At 40.2% G+C, this 16,567-nt stretch overlaps 1 protein-coding gene across 5 annotated transcripts in view; it reads right to left on the reverse strand.

The window, feature by feature from the left end:
- Positions 1-10,269: 10,269 nt before the first annotated feature.
- Positions 10,270-16,567, reverse strand: part of cntn5 (contactin 5) — a 96,495-nt gene continuing 90,197 nt past the window's right edge. For all 5 annotated transcript variants that reach the window (XM_051398143.1, XM_051398146.1, XM_051398145.1 and 2 more), the window contains exons 19-24: positions 13,318-13,552; positions 13,112-13,221; positions 12,773-12,959; positions 12,496-12,608; positions 11,748-11,916; positions 10,270-11,188 (exon numbers count right to left, since the gene is read on the reverse strand). In XM_051398143.1, the coding sequence (XP_051254103.1) occupies positions 11,085-11,188; positions 11,748-11,916; positions 12,496-12,608; positions 12,773-12,959; positions 13,112-13,221; positions 13,318-13,552 (918 nt within the window). In that variant the 3' untranslated portion in view covers positions 10,270-11,084. The remainder of the gene's footprint in view (positions 11,189-11,747; positions 11,917-12,495; positions 12,609-12,772; positions 12,960-13,111; positions 13,222-13,317; positions 13,553-16,567) is intronic.

A 16,567-nucleotide genomic window follows, 5' to 3' on the forward strand; every position in this document is an offset into this window, starting at 1 on the left:
GAGCCTCAGAAGAGTGCGCAGTAATCACACAGTTGCTCTGATGGTGTGGAAAGCCTAGTAACTGAACCACTTAAAACAAACTGTACAGCTGCTCTAAAAGAAACCCAAAGGAAATCTCAGAAGATTATCCACCAATTGCACAAGTTAAGACATCCAGCAGGATATTCAGAAACCATATTACATTGATTTTATGCCAGTGTGCAATACAGTAAACATATCAGTGGCTCTATTGATTCAGTGGCTCTGTTTTTGTAGGATAAATGGCTGTCCTGATATCAAGTACGTTCATGTAAAATTTCATTTTGTTCATAACCTCCTGGATCCTCAGCATAGGTTGAAAAATGCCACGTATAGCCGCACTTTATTACAGTCATCTATCAGTACATGAAGTTGACGCTGGTGCTGCCATGCAGTGCCTTTACAATAATTTCAATTTCACTGCAGTATCAGATCATTTAGATTTTACTAACATAAAGAGGATATCCATAAATCACTTTTCTTTGTGCAGTCAAATTGTTTTTCACAACCCTGATAAGAATTCTTGGTTGTTAAAATGGATAAATGCTCTCTCAACAATATGCTTATCTTCTCATGTGCGGCATCAAACATGTGTGCATGGCCATTTTAAAATGAGAGGCATCTCATTTACTGAGGAGTTTGCATGCTGTGATGTGTGAAGACGATAGCTCCGACAGCACCCACTACTATTTGATGATTTATTGTAATTCTCTCAGTATGGGCATCTGATTTGTTTTCAGATCTTTACTTTCCAGTTCCCTGTGGTTTTTTCCTGTTGTGTATTTTTGCCTACGCTTTGTCACAACCATAAAGGAGCTGTCTACATACTGATTGGTCTCTGAGACGTTAATCAACGAGCCATCTCAACAGTAAAGACCTTGATGTCCAGTCCACCTGAACAGACATTACTGCCATCTGTGGCCCATCCCAGCTGTTTGTAGTGTAATTTTCAAAATTAATTCGGGTTCTGTTTTGCTCTGCACAGGAAAATCGGTCTGACTAATCTACCATCCAGAAACACGATCTGTACATGTGACATACTGGTCTGAATGAAGGGTAAAGTGCACCGCTCTTGAGAGCAATTTCCTCATTTGAGCTTTAAGTCAATAAGGTCAAAGATAGGACATTAATCACCGGAGTTTAAAAAAATCTCTACATCTCAGTATAAAGGGAAGTGGGTCTCCGCTCAACCTATAAGCGTAAACCTAGATTTCAAGCCTACAGCTCATTAAATCTGAATTGAATTTCTTTTTAGTTGCCCGTGTTGCAGATCTGTATTCACCTCGGGTGATAAACCTCTTCTGGCTACCAATTAAGGGGAAACATTTACATGCACAGCCCAATTTAAATGCACCACCATCAGAGCAGACATGCTCAATCACCTCCAAGTCTGTCTCATTCATCATGCTCTCACTTACAGCTGCAATCTCCTTGTATATTGATTCTGCAGCACGTGTGTATACCTGTTTTCACTCAGTAGTCTGGGAGGACATTGTAGCTCGACTGGGACTAAACCTCAGGTTGCTTTTGGGCTTTGATGGTGTGCGCCCGTCATACAGGGAAGACATACTGACAACACCTTCTGTAAGACATCAGAGGTGAATGATTTAAGCCTTGAGCGTATTGGCAGTCTGTACGGTAACAACGCTGGCATTGATTCTACAAGTATCATTGTTGTATCCACCCTTTAGATGTTGGTTGCCTGTAGGGCCTTTGAGGTGTACACTGACATGACCTGCTGTAACTAGCTAGTTTATACTGAGGAGTATTCCTCTGGTCAAAGAGAATTAAGTTTGGATGCAGAGTTAAAAGGTTGGTTCATCAAAATTACACTTTGTTTCCTCACTTACCCCCTGTTGTAGTTTTGGTTTTATAGAGATTTTAGTCATCTTCTGCTGGCACACCGATACAGTGGAGGTTATTTTATTTGTGCTCCTTTGAGCATTGAAAAATGATATTTGAAAAACGTGAATGTATCTTTTCACTGCAAACAGTTTTCATGAGCGATTTCTTCCGTAGAAAGAAGTGAAAACTGTTCACATTGAGGTGGACTATTGATTAAGCAACTAGTAGAAGCTACAAGGAGCTTACGCAAATTGCAATGTTTATGTATTTTTTTACATTGTTATTTGTGTAAATTGATTTAGCCATCATACTGTTAGGACAGTGGTTAAATGTTGTGGGTTATGACTGTTTCATTTTCTGTTTTTGCAAATTAAACCACGCTCAGTGAGAACAAACAACACTTGGATATTTCACAAAGTAGCTGTGAAAACACATCTCACAACAGACTTTTCAATACATATTTGAACAATAATCTGCAACTGTGGTACACACATCAATGACATTTTCACCTGTGTGAAAAAGGAATCAATGTTTAGTCTGTGTTTTGCGTTTTCAGGTCAATATATGTACAATAAGACTTCATATATATGCATTATATTGCTTTCTTTCATCCTTCTTATGGCAGTGGTTTCCATTTTGAGTGTTTAAAGACCTTCTGAACATAATACAATAAACTCATTCAAACAACAACAATCAAACAACATATCCTAGCTCCAAGGAATCTTAGCAGCTAATTAAAATCATTGTGAATAGAGTGAACAGACACTGTTGTTGTTCTCTCTGTTTTTTAACTGGGATCAGATTTAATGAAAGGGTTATGCTCTATACATTCCATGCAGTGTGACAGATAATACATTCTGATTTCAAGCATTATGAGACAGAGAGTGTTTCACTGAATTATCTAAAATGCTCTTTCAGCAACATCCTTACCAAAACACTTGATATGTATTCAATGTCAGAATGATAGTCAGACAGTTGCTATTTCTGTAAATGAGTATTGAAATGACGCAGCTGTTGTTACTTTGCACATTGCAAATTCCATTTGAAAATCAGGCACATTTCAGTCAACTACTATGACGCCAGTGTGAAAGGGCTTCAGCTTTATTCTATCAGTCATGGAAATTGTCAGATCTCTACTACTGCAGTCTGACATGGGCAAATATGGGGCTTTCTGATAATCCAGCCAATTTAAACTTGGTGAAGAACAGCAAAAAGGAGCAGGGAAACGAGGAGAGTGTGGCCTCTTTACTGTTTTATTACTTAGTTTCACTTTGAAGGAACCCTTAGATTGCCTCAACTGATCCAGGTTTTACTGTGGCCTGCCACCCAGGGAATCTTTAAATCAGGTAATATGTCAGCACCATGAAAGGTTCGCTGCACCTGGCTTTACTGTAAAGTAGGCAATGAAGCTGTAAAAGGCCAAGCGATGAACTGGATGCTCTCTTGCGCAGCCGGGCTCCACACCAAGGATAAACCCAGCATTTACCTTTCTCTCCTTCCTCCATGGGAAACGGAGGGTGGGGGCTGCCGCAAGGTCTTAGCGACAGGTCAGAACAGTTCAATCCGGGAAGAAGCCAGTGCATTAAAGGAACTGATGAGACTTTGATTCATCTGAATCTAAAAGCATTGAATAAAACATTAGGTATTACCTTCAGATCCACTTGTTATTAAGATCTTAAAAAACTGCATATAATCAAGACAAAAGAGACTGTGAGGCCGGAACAACAGGACATTTCTGAGAAATGTTTGTAGTCATGTTAATGTACCCCACATATTCAGCTCATAGGTGTAGTATAAAGAATGACCAGTGAGTCTCATTTTCAGTAGGAAACCTTTAAAAAAAGGGAGAGCATGTTTTTCAGTTCTGAGATGAATAAATCCACCAGGCAACCTAGACACAATTAGATGTGACCATCTGCAGGCACACTGCCTTCCCTGGCATCCAGATTGGTGACAAATGTCAAGAACTCACGAATGTGACATTCTAGTGATTTACTTGTGTTTTGTTTTTTCACAGATGCTGAATCTTCTCACATTGTCTGTGTTAAAAATGGAAAGTTTATCTTACTTAAAGGTGCCCTATGGAATTTTCTTGTAACCAAACAAAGGTTATATTTACATCACTGTTACTCACCAAAACGCATTTCCTTTCTCATAAAAAATTTGAGAAGCCAATTTTTTATTGTTGCATCCATGTTCACTAGCTTGCAGTCTTCTTCCTTGCTGTTGGCTCATCCTACATTTCTTGGCGTATGACCACAAGGAGGCCACATGCGCATGTGCATGCATGAGACAAACAGACCACAGAGGGACTTGTAAATAAACAGCTCCACAGGCTACCAGAGGTACAAATCTGCACAGGTTATACTTAATTTCATTACAAAATACCTTGATTATGAATGGTTGAATTCCCATCAGCCCCAGTTGTATTTTCTGACTAATGTTACCATTTTAATGTCAGCATGCCAGTCAGCGTGAGGCCTGGCCTTTTCATTCAAACACTACAATAGATATGAGAAAATCAATGAACCGATGATAAAAATTCAAACCACAATCAGATCAAAGTGAATTCAGCAGCAACAAAACACACAGCATACACAAAATGTTCTTTTCTGTAGCCAAGAATATTGTATAAGAAGTTTAGTTTCCCAAAGTTGGGTGGATAAACTTGGGAACTGTAATCTTAAATACTTTACTTACTCCCAATAGCCAAGAGTTTGCAATGATTAAAGGTCCAGTGTGTAATATTTAGGAGGATCTATTGGCAGAAATGGAATATAATGTTTATAAGACAGAAAACAGAAACTCACATAGAGCTAGCTTAACCGTCATTTGCAGTAAAAAACTTAAACTTAACCACACAGTAGATGCTGTGCAGTCAGCTCCATATGATGGACGACCTGGACGCTCCCCGTTTGATAGTGGTTTGTTGATGGTTTAACTGGACATGACATTTGGCTAATTCACCAACTAATAGTTTTACAGATTAACTGGAAGAGGTAGACCTCACAAGCGGGTAGTGTCAAGGCATACCATGGTAAATTAGTGGCTGTGTCTGAACCAAAGCACAGTGGTAGATCCCCACAAAGTTTTTAAGCCTGAACCCAGAATAAACGCCCCTATCTGTCTGTGTAACTAACATTGGCGTCATGCACATTACTGCCCCATAGTGCCCATCTTCTTCCATCAGGAGAAACCTTTTGATTTTTTCTGACCCCATGACCTTTCCTTTTGTTCCTACAAGAAGTGAAATTTAGGTCACCTTCATATAACCCTTCAGTTATCTACATGGCAGGCCTACAATAGTGACTGTGAAAGTAACAGCTACCTGGGGAGATTATAAGGTCTTGGCAGAGGTCTGCACAGAGCTGACTGCGTTCTTGCTTAACCTTTAAATCTCCCTATGCGACCCTCATCCTCCTATATACATTGCACTTAGATTATCCCCAGATTAACAAAACCATCCCATTATATTTCCTCACACAATGGGTCTGAAGAAAAGTAGCTTGGATCTCCAAATTGAATCACGCCTTCACCAATCTGCAGGGGTTAGGCTGAATTCCAAGGTCCCTATGAACAAATCACCATATGTGACTTTTACTTCCTGAGAGGATTTACACCTGAAATTTTGGAAATATTTATTTCTTTTGAATAGCTAGACATACCATGCCATATTGGAAATATTTGTGGTTATAGACGTGAAACAGCAAAGGCCAAGGTTATTTATATAGTGTAATTCATTCCAACCTCATAGCCTTGCGATAACGGTAAGCTTTCTGAGGCTGAGTTTTTGGTTTGTCAGAGTACTGTTCACTTCAATAGAAATAGACCTTTGAGGAAATAGAGCTGTACAATGCATTCCATTACAACATTTCAGTATTATATTTGGCAAATGTTTGGGAATAAAAAAACACAAGGGGTGGAAAGTTTAATCAACTGGATTTGTCTTTTTTCTTCTCAGATTTACTCTTAAATGTGCCTCCCTAATGAGGCCTCTCAGCAGGGCACTTCTACTTTAATTTCTTATGAGGGAGGGTTCACAGTATATCAAATTAGCTGGCATATTTAAAAAAGTTTCTCTCTAATAGTACACCATCTGCCATCACACAGGCAAGAGCATTTGTTATAGAAAAATATAACCAAATTCTGCAACTAGTTGATCTTTAATTAGCTTAAAATCCTTTATATTTGATGGAGAATGTGTTTTGAATTCCTGGCTCTAATAAAACCACCCTTACATGCAAATGTACTTGTGCTGTGGAATCTTAAGGGCTAAATACTGTAGTTCTTTCTTTTCTTTCAAATATTGCAGAGACAACAACTGATATGTAAAACCAACATTAGTTCCACAACATACTTCTCTTTTTTGGAGCCCACAAAACAAACACAAACACAACAAACAACAAGCAGAATAGCCTCAGAAAAGCTTGAGGTGAAGCCTCAGTAAGGCAGCTAAAATGTGAAGTTTGTCCTGAGAGGTGTGCTAGAGGAAAGGCCATCAGGACATTACAATCACATGGGTTTATTCCTGTGGGAGTATGAATGTAGCAGGCTACATCACGACACACCTCGTGTGTAAAGTGGACAGCCTGAGGGTGGAGCAAAGACAGGTTCATCCTCTTAAACGCAAAACAGCTAGTTTGATTTTTATATTTGAGTACATTTTTCCCTTGGAGTGATGCTACAGGAAATGTCAGGGGCTTCACCAAAATTGGGACTAGGAATATCCATGCTATGTTCCCCCACACTAAAACTAGCTTCAAAAAAATATTTGACTTAACTGTAATAAAAATAAAGACAAACCAAACACTGGCTGTAGATAGGGCCTTACATGTTTTGCAGCCGTTGTAGTTTCTCCTAAACGCTTCATGTCCAGATTGTCAAATACACGAGCAGTGTTCAGTTGGTTGCAATCTGCAACTTCACCGCTAGATGCCACTAAATCCACACTGGCATTCTAAATCTTGCCCTTCACAAATATCCCCACATATAATAAATAATAGAAAACCTAAAACTAATAGTGATTTTTTTTTCTTAAATAACTAAAACCAAAACAATGAAAACTAAACTGAAATGAGATGTTGAAAATGAAAAACAAAATAAAAATAAAAACTAATGAAAAATGTAAAACTATAATAACCCTGCAAGCTGAAGTCATTGTCTGGCATTCAGTGGGGCAAAACGGAAGAATATCAGTCTGACGAATAAGTTGTTGACGGTATGATAAGGGAACTGCAAACAAACAAACAAACAAACAAACAAACAAGGCTGATGATTTCTTTATGTCCTGCAAAGCTCAACAGCAGAACACATTGTGCACTGTGGCTCCCTGACAGTGCAGCTGGTTTTAGAGGTCAAAAGACAACTTCAATTATAACTTCAATAATTACTGGACTAGTGCAATACAATGCTGGATGTTGACTCTCTCTGCAAAGCTGCCCCTTTAATCCCTCTGTTCACAGTCTTCAACAGAACATGGCACACTTCCCTAATTCTCATTCTTTGCCATCCCTGCCACTGCCGGGGGGGACCAGCAGGCCGAAAATCCAAACATCACAGAAACCTCCAACAGCAAACACAAATTAGTTAGCTGTATCAGAAGTCCCGACAGTTATATTTTTACATTTATATAGCAAAAACTACAGAATGTCTTGTACCACAGCAAAGATAGAAAATAACTCGGTTGATATCTCACTCAGCAATTTAGAAATGATCTTATCTGGAGAATGTTTCATCACCACAGAAGGTTTCACATCACACACACGATTTTAATTATACTATAAGAACATTAACCAGAAATACATTGGTAGAAAATTATGAATTGAGGACACTTAATTAAAGCGTATTGAGAAAAACTGCAGACAAAATTGAATTAGGGTGAAACTACAATTATGGTTTTTAATTCAGTGTAATGTGTGAGTGGTCCTGAATTCCTAAGAACACCAACGTAGACACACAGACATGCTGCATTATTGCACCATTCTACATGTTTCCCCAATCCCTGACAAACTTGCCATTTAATTTCACCACTTTAGTGTCATCTACAGTAGCAGCTGTTGAAAAACTTGACAATTGTAACTCAAAACTGTGATGTGACAGTTTTGGTAAATGCAACTCAGTCCGTGGGCAAACATGAAAACATCAAATGCAAGACAGAAAATGACATGCTACTCAGAAGGTCTCTTACTGTAGGATATTAGAGTTTACCTCTTACTGTAGCATCTGTTGGAGGGCCCTACTCTTCTGGCAAATTCAGGATGAGTGTTAAACTGTGACCCGCCTGAAAAGCAAAGTCACAGCTCAGCTCTCAATCACAGAGCAAACACTCCAGCAATGATGCCACCAAGACAATTTAATACTTGACTTGTAAGTGTTAGAAGGCTAAAGGACATTTGGGCATGGAGACATACGTAGTATCAGCAGCTGCTTGCTGTGGTATCATATTTAAAGTTTTTGTTTTGGTACAGATAGGTCACTATGCCTGTGTATATGGTTTTAGTTTCAGGAGTGAGTGAAGGAGAGAAACTTTAGTGGTGTCACATGAATAGACCATCTCTGTTGATATGTGAATAAAATATATCGCAATAGAAGTGGTGCATATGTCCTTCAACTAACAGCAAGCGTTTGTCCTGTTGAAACGTCCTTGGAGCAGAGACGTCGAATCCCTTGGCTTCAGGGTTGCTGTTAGCTTAGGTGTTGCCAAACCTATCAAGGAAATAGGTTTATTCAATTTCAGTGTAGTGTGACACCTTAAGCCTAAAACGTATTTGACTCTTCCCGCTTCATAAACACAAAGAAGCAAGAAAAAAGTGAGACTCAAACCTTAGTATTAATATAAAACAGATAATGACAGTAAATAAGAAGACCTTCATATTCAAGTCCGTGAAAAAAGAACATTTTAGTACTAATAATAATTAATAGCAGCTTAAGTTTCATAAACCACAGCTTGATGAAAATACCTTTTTCTTTTGTAAGTATGATAATCGGACCTGTAAAAGTCTTTCTTGATCTAAAGCAATATACTGTACATTATCCCTAAAACCATCTAATGTAACATACTGTAGATTGCTAAAAGTACAGTATATCCCAGCAAACACTCACGTGCACACACTCACGTGCACACACACACACACACACACACACACACACACACACACACACACACACACACACAGACACTGACATTAACCTAAGGGGAGTTCATGTTTTAATTGCTGACACTATAGCTTCTGGCTCTCTGAACCAAATGGGTCCCCTTGCAGGATACATAATCCATTATCATAAATCAGATGCGCCAACACAGACAGGTGCTGCATGAATAATTAAAGGTCGGTACATTAGCACTTGTGTGGAGGTATGTGTTTGAGCCGACGTCATTGAACAGCCTAAAAGCACCGCAAAAACCCCTCCATCCACATTAAACAGCTTAATGCTTTGCACTACAGACGGAAATGATGTACAAGTTAGAAAGAGGAGACCAACCTCTTCATCCTCCCCCTCTGAATGTAACCAAAACAGAGAGGTCTGAAAGAAGAGGAGTATCCACGGGATAGACACTGCTTGGAGCAGTGTTCGTCCTCTGTTTTGCTGTGTGGTCCTATCTCTTGTGGTTGAGCTGGTACCCTTGTTTGAACCTGAGCGGGTGAGCCAGGTTACTCTGACTCTGTAATGGAGAGTCCAGGGAGCTAGAGGCAGAGCAAGCAAAAAGGTCTGCTCAAGCAAGCAGGCTTTAGGACTACAGATCTCCATTCTATCATTAATTACACTTGAGGCAAATTCATTTGGATTTCTGCCCAGTGAGAGATAAGCTTTTACTGCAGACAAGGCAAGAGATGAGCCAGAGAGGAGGGAGAGATATTCTTGATGCTGCCCTATTTGGCTCTGCAGTGGTTCTTTTATCACAGAAAGTTTTGTGGCCTCTAATGCCACGTGTGTGGAATTCAATCAACCCAGACTTTACATAACACTTGGGAAAGGTGTCTCAAAGTGCAGAACTGTCTGACTGACCAGCAACATTTTCACAATTACAGATGCAACATAGAATGAAAGCATCATGGTGACTCTGTGTTGTTGTGATACATTTAGTTTTTTTTATGTTAATCGTTTGCTATGTATTGACCAAAAATATCAAACATTTCCATCTCCACGCTCTCAAAATACAGGAATCTGATGCTTTTTTGGGGTTTTATTTGACTGTAAATCTTTGGACTGTTGGCCAGACAAAGCAAACAATTTGAAGATGTCACCTTGGGCTTTGGGAAACATTGTGTAGACAAAATGATAAATTGCTGCATTATAAAATAATCAACAGATTGATCAATAATGATAACAATTGTTATTTGTAGCCCAAGTGCATTTTCATAATTTTTTTTTTTTCTAAAACTTAGAAATTACAAACAACAAGCATTTAAAAAATATACATCACATTTATTTGTACTGATACCAAGAGTCCGTACAGAGTTGTCTTTGTCTATTGATGTGTTTGGGCACTACAGGTAGGTACCTGTTTCCTACTTCCATACATCCAACAGTCAACAAACTGTATCACCAAGCATTGCTTAATCACTACCAAAAACAGAGAATTTGACATAGCTGACACACACCACGGTGTTTTTTTCTCTAAAGGTAACACAATGTACAAAAAGCAAGTCTGGAAATAGTAAGATTCTTGGTTCCATAAAAAACTTTTTTCTCCTCAATGTGTGAATAAGAAAACAATGCACTTATCTCTACAGAGCTTCTGCTGCATTGCTTGTTAGGCAGCCAAGGGGTAAATTGATGCAGATAAGTAATGAAAAGAAACAGGCCGGCTGATCCCTGTATTACTACCACAGCAGCTTTCGAGGAATTGTTCACGCTCTGCAGAGCCCCAGAGCTGTAGGGGCCGTCTGGAAGTGGTTAGATGCCAGTCAATGAGAGGAACACATGATGTTAAAGTAAATGATTAAACAAATCTTTCCACACAATGTACACTACAGTACAACACTACCGTGATGTTGGAAAGAACTGTGCAAATCAAAATGTCCAGAGCCTCAAAAGGAACAGGGAACTCAAAAGGACGACCTCTGAAGAGCTGCATGTTAACTGGCAGACTAAACCCCCTTTGGCAGGCCTCGGGACCTTTGGGATGGGTAAGGCCAAAGCGAGCAGGCAGTCAGAGGGAATAAGGGAGCGGAAGACTGGTGGCTCCCTCCACGAAAATGAGGATTGGCACAGTGGCCTCACCAAGAAGCTGAAGGCACCAGTAGAACCAGGAGCAGTGCTGTCCATGTTAGGCTCTGTGGCAGGCGGTGAACTGAGCACTGGTTGCTTTTTGCTCGCACACCTAAGAGAAGAGGGGAGGGAGAGAGAGAGAGAGAGAGAGAGAGAGAGAGAGAGAGAGAGAGAGAGAGAGAGAGAGAGAAAGTCAATAAGGATGAAAACAAAGATGTGAAACAAAATGCCGGATATGCATTCATTTTTAATGCTAAATAACTCTATTGATCTTTCGAATGAATTGGTCTTAAGGAGTTTGGCGCAGGGAAGAAACTTAAGGAAGAAAAAAGGAAAGCAAAGAAAAACAGACAGGAGGGAAAAAACAGCAAGCCATTGCCATGAGAAACTGGCTGGTCATGTCACACACACGGCTGCAAACTTTCTGTTCGTCCTGTTGCTTAGAAGTTAATTGGCTGTGCAAGAGTAGGAAGGCTTGTGTGGGCGAGGTAATTAAAACAGTATTAGCCAAAGAAAACTTGGCTCGCACAACAGCTGCGGTGACTCAATTAAGGGCAGAACATAAGATTGCTACAAAGAGAAAACAGCCTGTGCATGGAGATTGGATTTCAGAGGTCATGTAATGGACCGTGTGGCTTAGAGGGGAGGCGACTAACTAGCTTTGAGCTTACCGGAGGAGGTGACCACACGAACTTGGGAGCTGACGGCTCCCTCTCCCCCTTCGCTGAGGGCGCGCACCTCAATGATATAGGTGCCTCCCTCTGGCAGTGAGAGCATGGTGGAAGGGTTAATGGTTCTTGTCACCTGGTTGTGACCTCTGCCCTCCTGTTTGAGCAACACCTGCAGGACAATTTCCCATTTTAATCAACAGCATAAGAGATGTGCAAGTAAATTTCAAGTTCTTTAAATACAAAGTCAGTTATAAAACTGCATGCAAATGTTAGTCCAAATGTCCAATTACTGAGCACGTTTTTGTTGTCTATGCCAATAACGGCAAGCTGAAGCTAAGGTTTACACTTCAGAGAATCCTTAAAACATATACAGCAGTTTAAACTGATTCACTTTCAGATGCTGCTTAATACTGAATAAATTCACTTCTGTTTGATATTTTGTTTTCAACTGCAGTGATGAAATGTTCTAAACCTGCCACTCTCACTGGCTGGAAACCATGGGGCTGTAGTATTTAGAGCTGGCTGACATACCAAACTGTCAGTAAAAACCTTTTCTCTCAGAAACATAGTTAAAACAATTTAAACTAAAGGCCATGACATAAACCATTAACATCATTAAATAATTCTATGTATGGTGGTAAAAAATACATTTGCAACTAGCAGTTCTTCTTAATTGGCACATCTAGAGTTTTTGCATGAACGTTTTTTAATGTTACGAACAAACGTGACTTTAGAGATTGATCATTACCATGTACCCGATGACATCCGATTCATTGTCTTTTGCCTTCACTGGGTCCCAGCTTAAAGACACGTTGTTGCCCTCTTGAATCCACATGAGGTTGGTTGGAGGCTGAGCAGGAGCTACGGAGAGAACACTCAGGTTGCAAATTCAAACAGATTTTACACAGTGTTTCAACCAACTAGGTCAATTACTACACTTTTTACAAGGGGATTTAGGGCGAACTTAACAGGTAGCCTCTATTCCATATATAGTGTTACGTGATTAGTGTCAGTGCTGCACTCACGGGCCTTCCTGGTCTTGGCTGTGACAGCGGCAGTGGCAGGACCCTGGCCGATGCTGTTGAAGCCTTTTACTGTGATGAGATACAGACTGTTGCCCTCTAGTCCTGTCAAGACCATGGATGTTTCGTTTTTCACAGTTCTTTGTTTTTTCCCCAACTCTTCCTGCTCAATGTCTTTCCAGTAGCTGACCTGTTAGCAGAAAGGAATGACTTTATACTGTTATCAAACCTCAAATCATGCACAAAGGTAAGTATGCTTGTGCAATAGTATCAGATACTGTCTGTAAATGTTCGTGCATAGACACCAACGCACACAAGCACACGCAGACAATTTAAAAGCACCTCATATCCTCTCGGCCTTCCGGGGCCAGGATTGGGGGGTTTCCAAGTGACCCTTATTTCCGATGAAGAAATGATATAAGCTTTCACATCAGATGGTGCTTCCCTCGGCTCTGTGAAACAAGTCAAAATGGTGACAATCATAAAATGCCCGAAAAACTATTCCCTCTGTACTTTTTAAATCCATGCAACCACAAGTATGAACTCACCCCCCTCAGCAGAGTGGATGATGACAACTTTGCTGAACGGCCCATCTCCTTTATTGTTGTACACTCCGACCTTCACTTCAAACGGAGTAAGGGGAGGGAACGTCTCGTCTCTGTATTTATACGTTGTAGAGTCTGCTGAAGTCACCATTTTCTCCTTCCAGCCTCTGGTTCCGTTGGCACGAAATGCAACGATATACCCAAAGCCCTCACCATTTTGGAACTCCTCAGATACAGGCTGAAAACAACGGAAAGAGAGAATCTATCATCCAGGAGTGTCCTTCACTGAAATTAAGTGCGAACTGACTTACCAGCACTTCAGCTCTGTGACTGAAGGAGCATTATTTGCACATTTTCTCATTTCAACAACTTCTTCTGTGCAAGTAAGACTCTTATTCAACAAAACATGACTTTTTCCTCTTTGAAACGCCACTATAACCAGCTTTCAATTTACTACCCATTTACTGTAACTGTCTGCCAGTGTTAATAAAGATGCAGTCAGTCTTGAGTAATGGAAACAAATCATATCTGGCTCAGTTGTGCCCATTATGTAGCTATTTATCTTTTCCGTGTCTGACAGGGGGATTTTTGGGACACAGGTTTGGTGTGCTGGCTTCAATACTTATCTGTGCTTTTCCTGAAGTGGTGAAACAGGGCGCTGTCTTCCACAGCTGCTCGGTGCTTAATCAAATCAAATGCCAATTTATTAAGTGAGCTAGAATTTAATTAAAATGTGAGCTGCAGGGATTAAATCTTTGGCTAAATTTAATAAATGACAAACACCTGTACACCTGTTCTTGGCAACAAAAACAGCCCGCGCTGTAATGTGTTGATTTGCATAGGCTTCAAAGTAATATTGTCCCCTGAAGGCATCACCCAAATTAGCCATCTAGTCTACAGGGGGATTGGCGGTGGATGGAGATGTAGTTCACATTTCATTCAACAACGACCATTCACCATGACTGCCTAATTATAGGGATGATCAGTGAAAATGAATTAGCTTCCATCAAAGTTATTATAGGAGCTGGCAATGGTTTGAAAGAGATGCCAAGGAATATGGGTCTTTAAAAAACAGCATGAACAAATTAGCTAGTTATGTCTAGAAACACTTGTGGGTTTGGGAATTGAGATAGGCACAGATTCTGTAAATGTGGACACAGTTAGGAGGCTGAGACAACTGAGGTAAGTCTTGTGGATGAAATTGTGGGGCCTGCTGGGCTCAGTGATGGTGACTGTAGGGGCAACACTAATGGTCCTCCCAATGGCTCCCCGAGAAAAAGCAGTCTCTCACCGTCGACTCTAATGAGACGGCTGAATGAAGCTGCGGAGACTGTTAAGTCATTCATCCTGCTTAATAACCCTGCCCACCATGGCCGTCCAGGCTCTGACAACTCTCCACAGATGATTGGAGAGGCAGAACTGCCATGCGCTCACATGCCTCGACTGCCAAAAAGGGCTAACATTCCTGCTCCGTCTCCTTTAATATCCATCTCCATTGATCACTGACAAAGTCCTGATTTATTTCCAAAAGCAGTTAGCAGAAACGAGAAGAAATAGGGCAGAGCTAAAAGGACTAAAAAGTACCAAAAGGAGGACACTGCACAAAGTGGAGCATTGTCCTGTGATACTCTGAACTGACAGACTTATTGATGGGTGACCAATTATTGTACCCCACAATGGGGAGCGAGGAAACATCATTTCATAATTTTTTAAGTAGTACTTTAATTTTTCACTATTATGCACTCTGTACTTCAGAAGTGAATTGATCTGATTGCAAAACTGTCTGAATAAAAACAAATGAGCAGACTAAATAATGTTCACACTTTCTTTATGCTGAGGTACTTGAAGAAACAAATTGCTCTCATCATAGAGGTTTGTAACAGAAAAGCTGCAGATTTTACAGTTTCCCGAGTCTCATCAAGAGAATCCTTAAGAATTCTGGGTTAAGAAATTTTTTCACTAAGAATCACTTTCTGTAATTACTCAAGTTCATGCATGGCTTGAAAGGACTCTTTATCAGGGCTTTGTGTCTAACCAAGCACCAATCATGGTTTTGTGTAACTTTAAGTATCCCTCGATGGTTCTTCCAACATGGGGTCCTGTATTTATTCATAAGGATGTTGTCATTGTGTTATACTAGCTACTCTAATGACACTCTTAAGTTATTAATAGGAAATGGTCTACTACCAAACACCATCCCATCTGGAATGGACATTATCCCCTATAATGTGCCACTGAGGGGCACTTCTCCTCATGTGAAGGTTATCTACCCAGTGGCAGTTGGGCTCCCATACTTAATAACTACAAGAATAACTGTCAGTTGCTTCCACATCTGTTCACTGTTCCCCTGTTAATATATCCTTCAACTGATCTCAATTGCAAATTCTCAGCTTTGCTCATAGTAATTCTGGTCATGCTGTGCCCTAAACCTGGCTGAGAGCCAAGCTGTCCTCTTGGAAACAGTTCAGACTAATATCCTCTTTACTTGGTGTGAGATTTATTACGTTTTGTACAACCATTGTCAAGATTGAGATTACAAACAGATATTCATAAACAACCCTGGATTTATTGGGAGCGACTCTGAGATTCAAGGTTAATCATCATTGTGCCTCTCTGGTGGGACCAAATTGTAAATTCACAACATCTTAATCACTTGCCCGGCTGATGCAGCTCCGTGTTATACATGGCCCAGCTGGCCTTCTTTCAGCTTTGTCAGCAAATTTCACAATTGTGACCAAGTTCTGCCCTCAAACTCCAGACCCTGGATGGTAAAACAAATTTCCAACAGAATAAAGTGAGCCCCTGTTTAAAATGCAATGAGCTGTGATCCTGGGGTTATGCTACTGTAAATGATGAAGCAGGAGTTTTTGCCCTGCTTGTAATGACAATTTGCACAACCAACAACACTTTGGCACACACTCTTTGAGTCTTACAGCCAGGAGAGCCAATGGCAGGCAATGAAAACACCATGCACATGTGCTGAAAATGCATGTCTGTAGACTGCATCCACAGACAATCTATGAGTCTGTCAATAGTAATTACTTCAGGTCAACTGGAGGTTTGTCTTGGGAAAATTATCAACATATTGTTTTTTGTGTATTCATTTGACTGGGCTCTAGTTGTTATACTATGGCTTGTATTGTATTTTTGCTGCTGCTATGACTCCCTTGGGACAAATAAATCTTTATCTCATACAGGTGCTTCCTTTGTACAACATCTATTTCAACCTCTGATCTTGTGGAAAAGCATCCTG

Source organism: Dicentrarchus labrax, unplaced genomic scaffold, assembly GCF_905237075.1.
Source record: "Dicentrarchus labrax unplaced genomic scaffold, dlabrax2021, whole genome shotgun sequence".
NCBI classification, from domain to species: Eukaryota; Metazoa; Chordata; class Actinopteri; family Moronidae; genus Dicentrarchus; species Dicentrarchus labrax.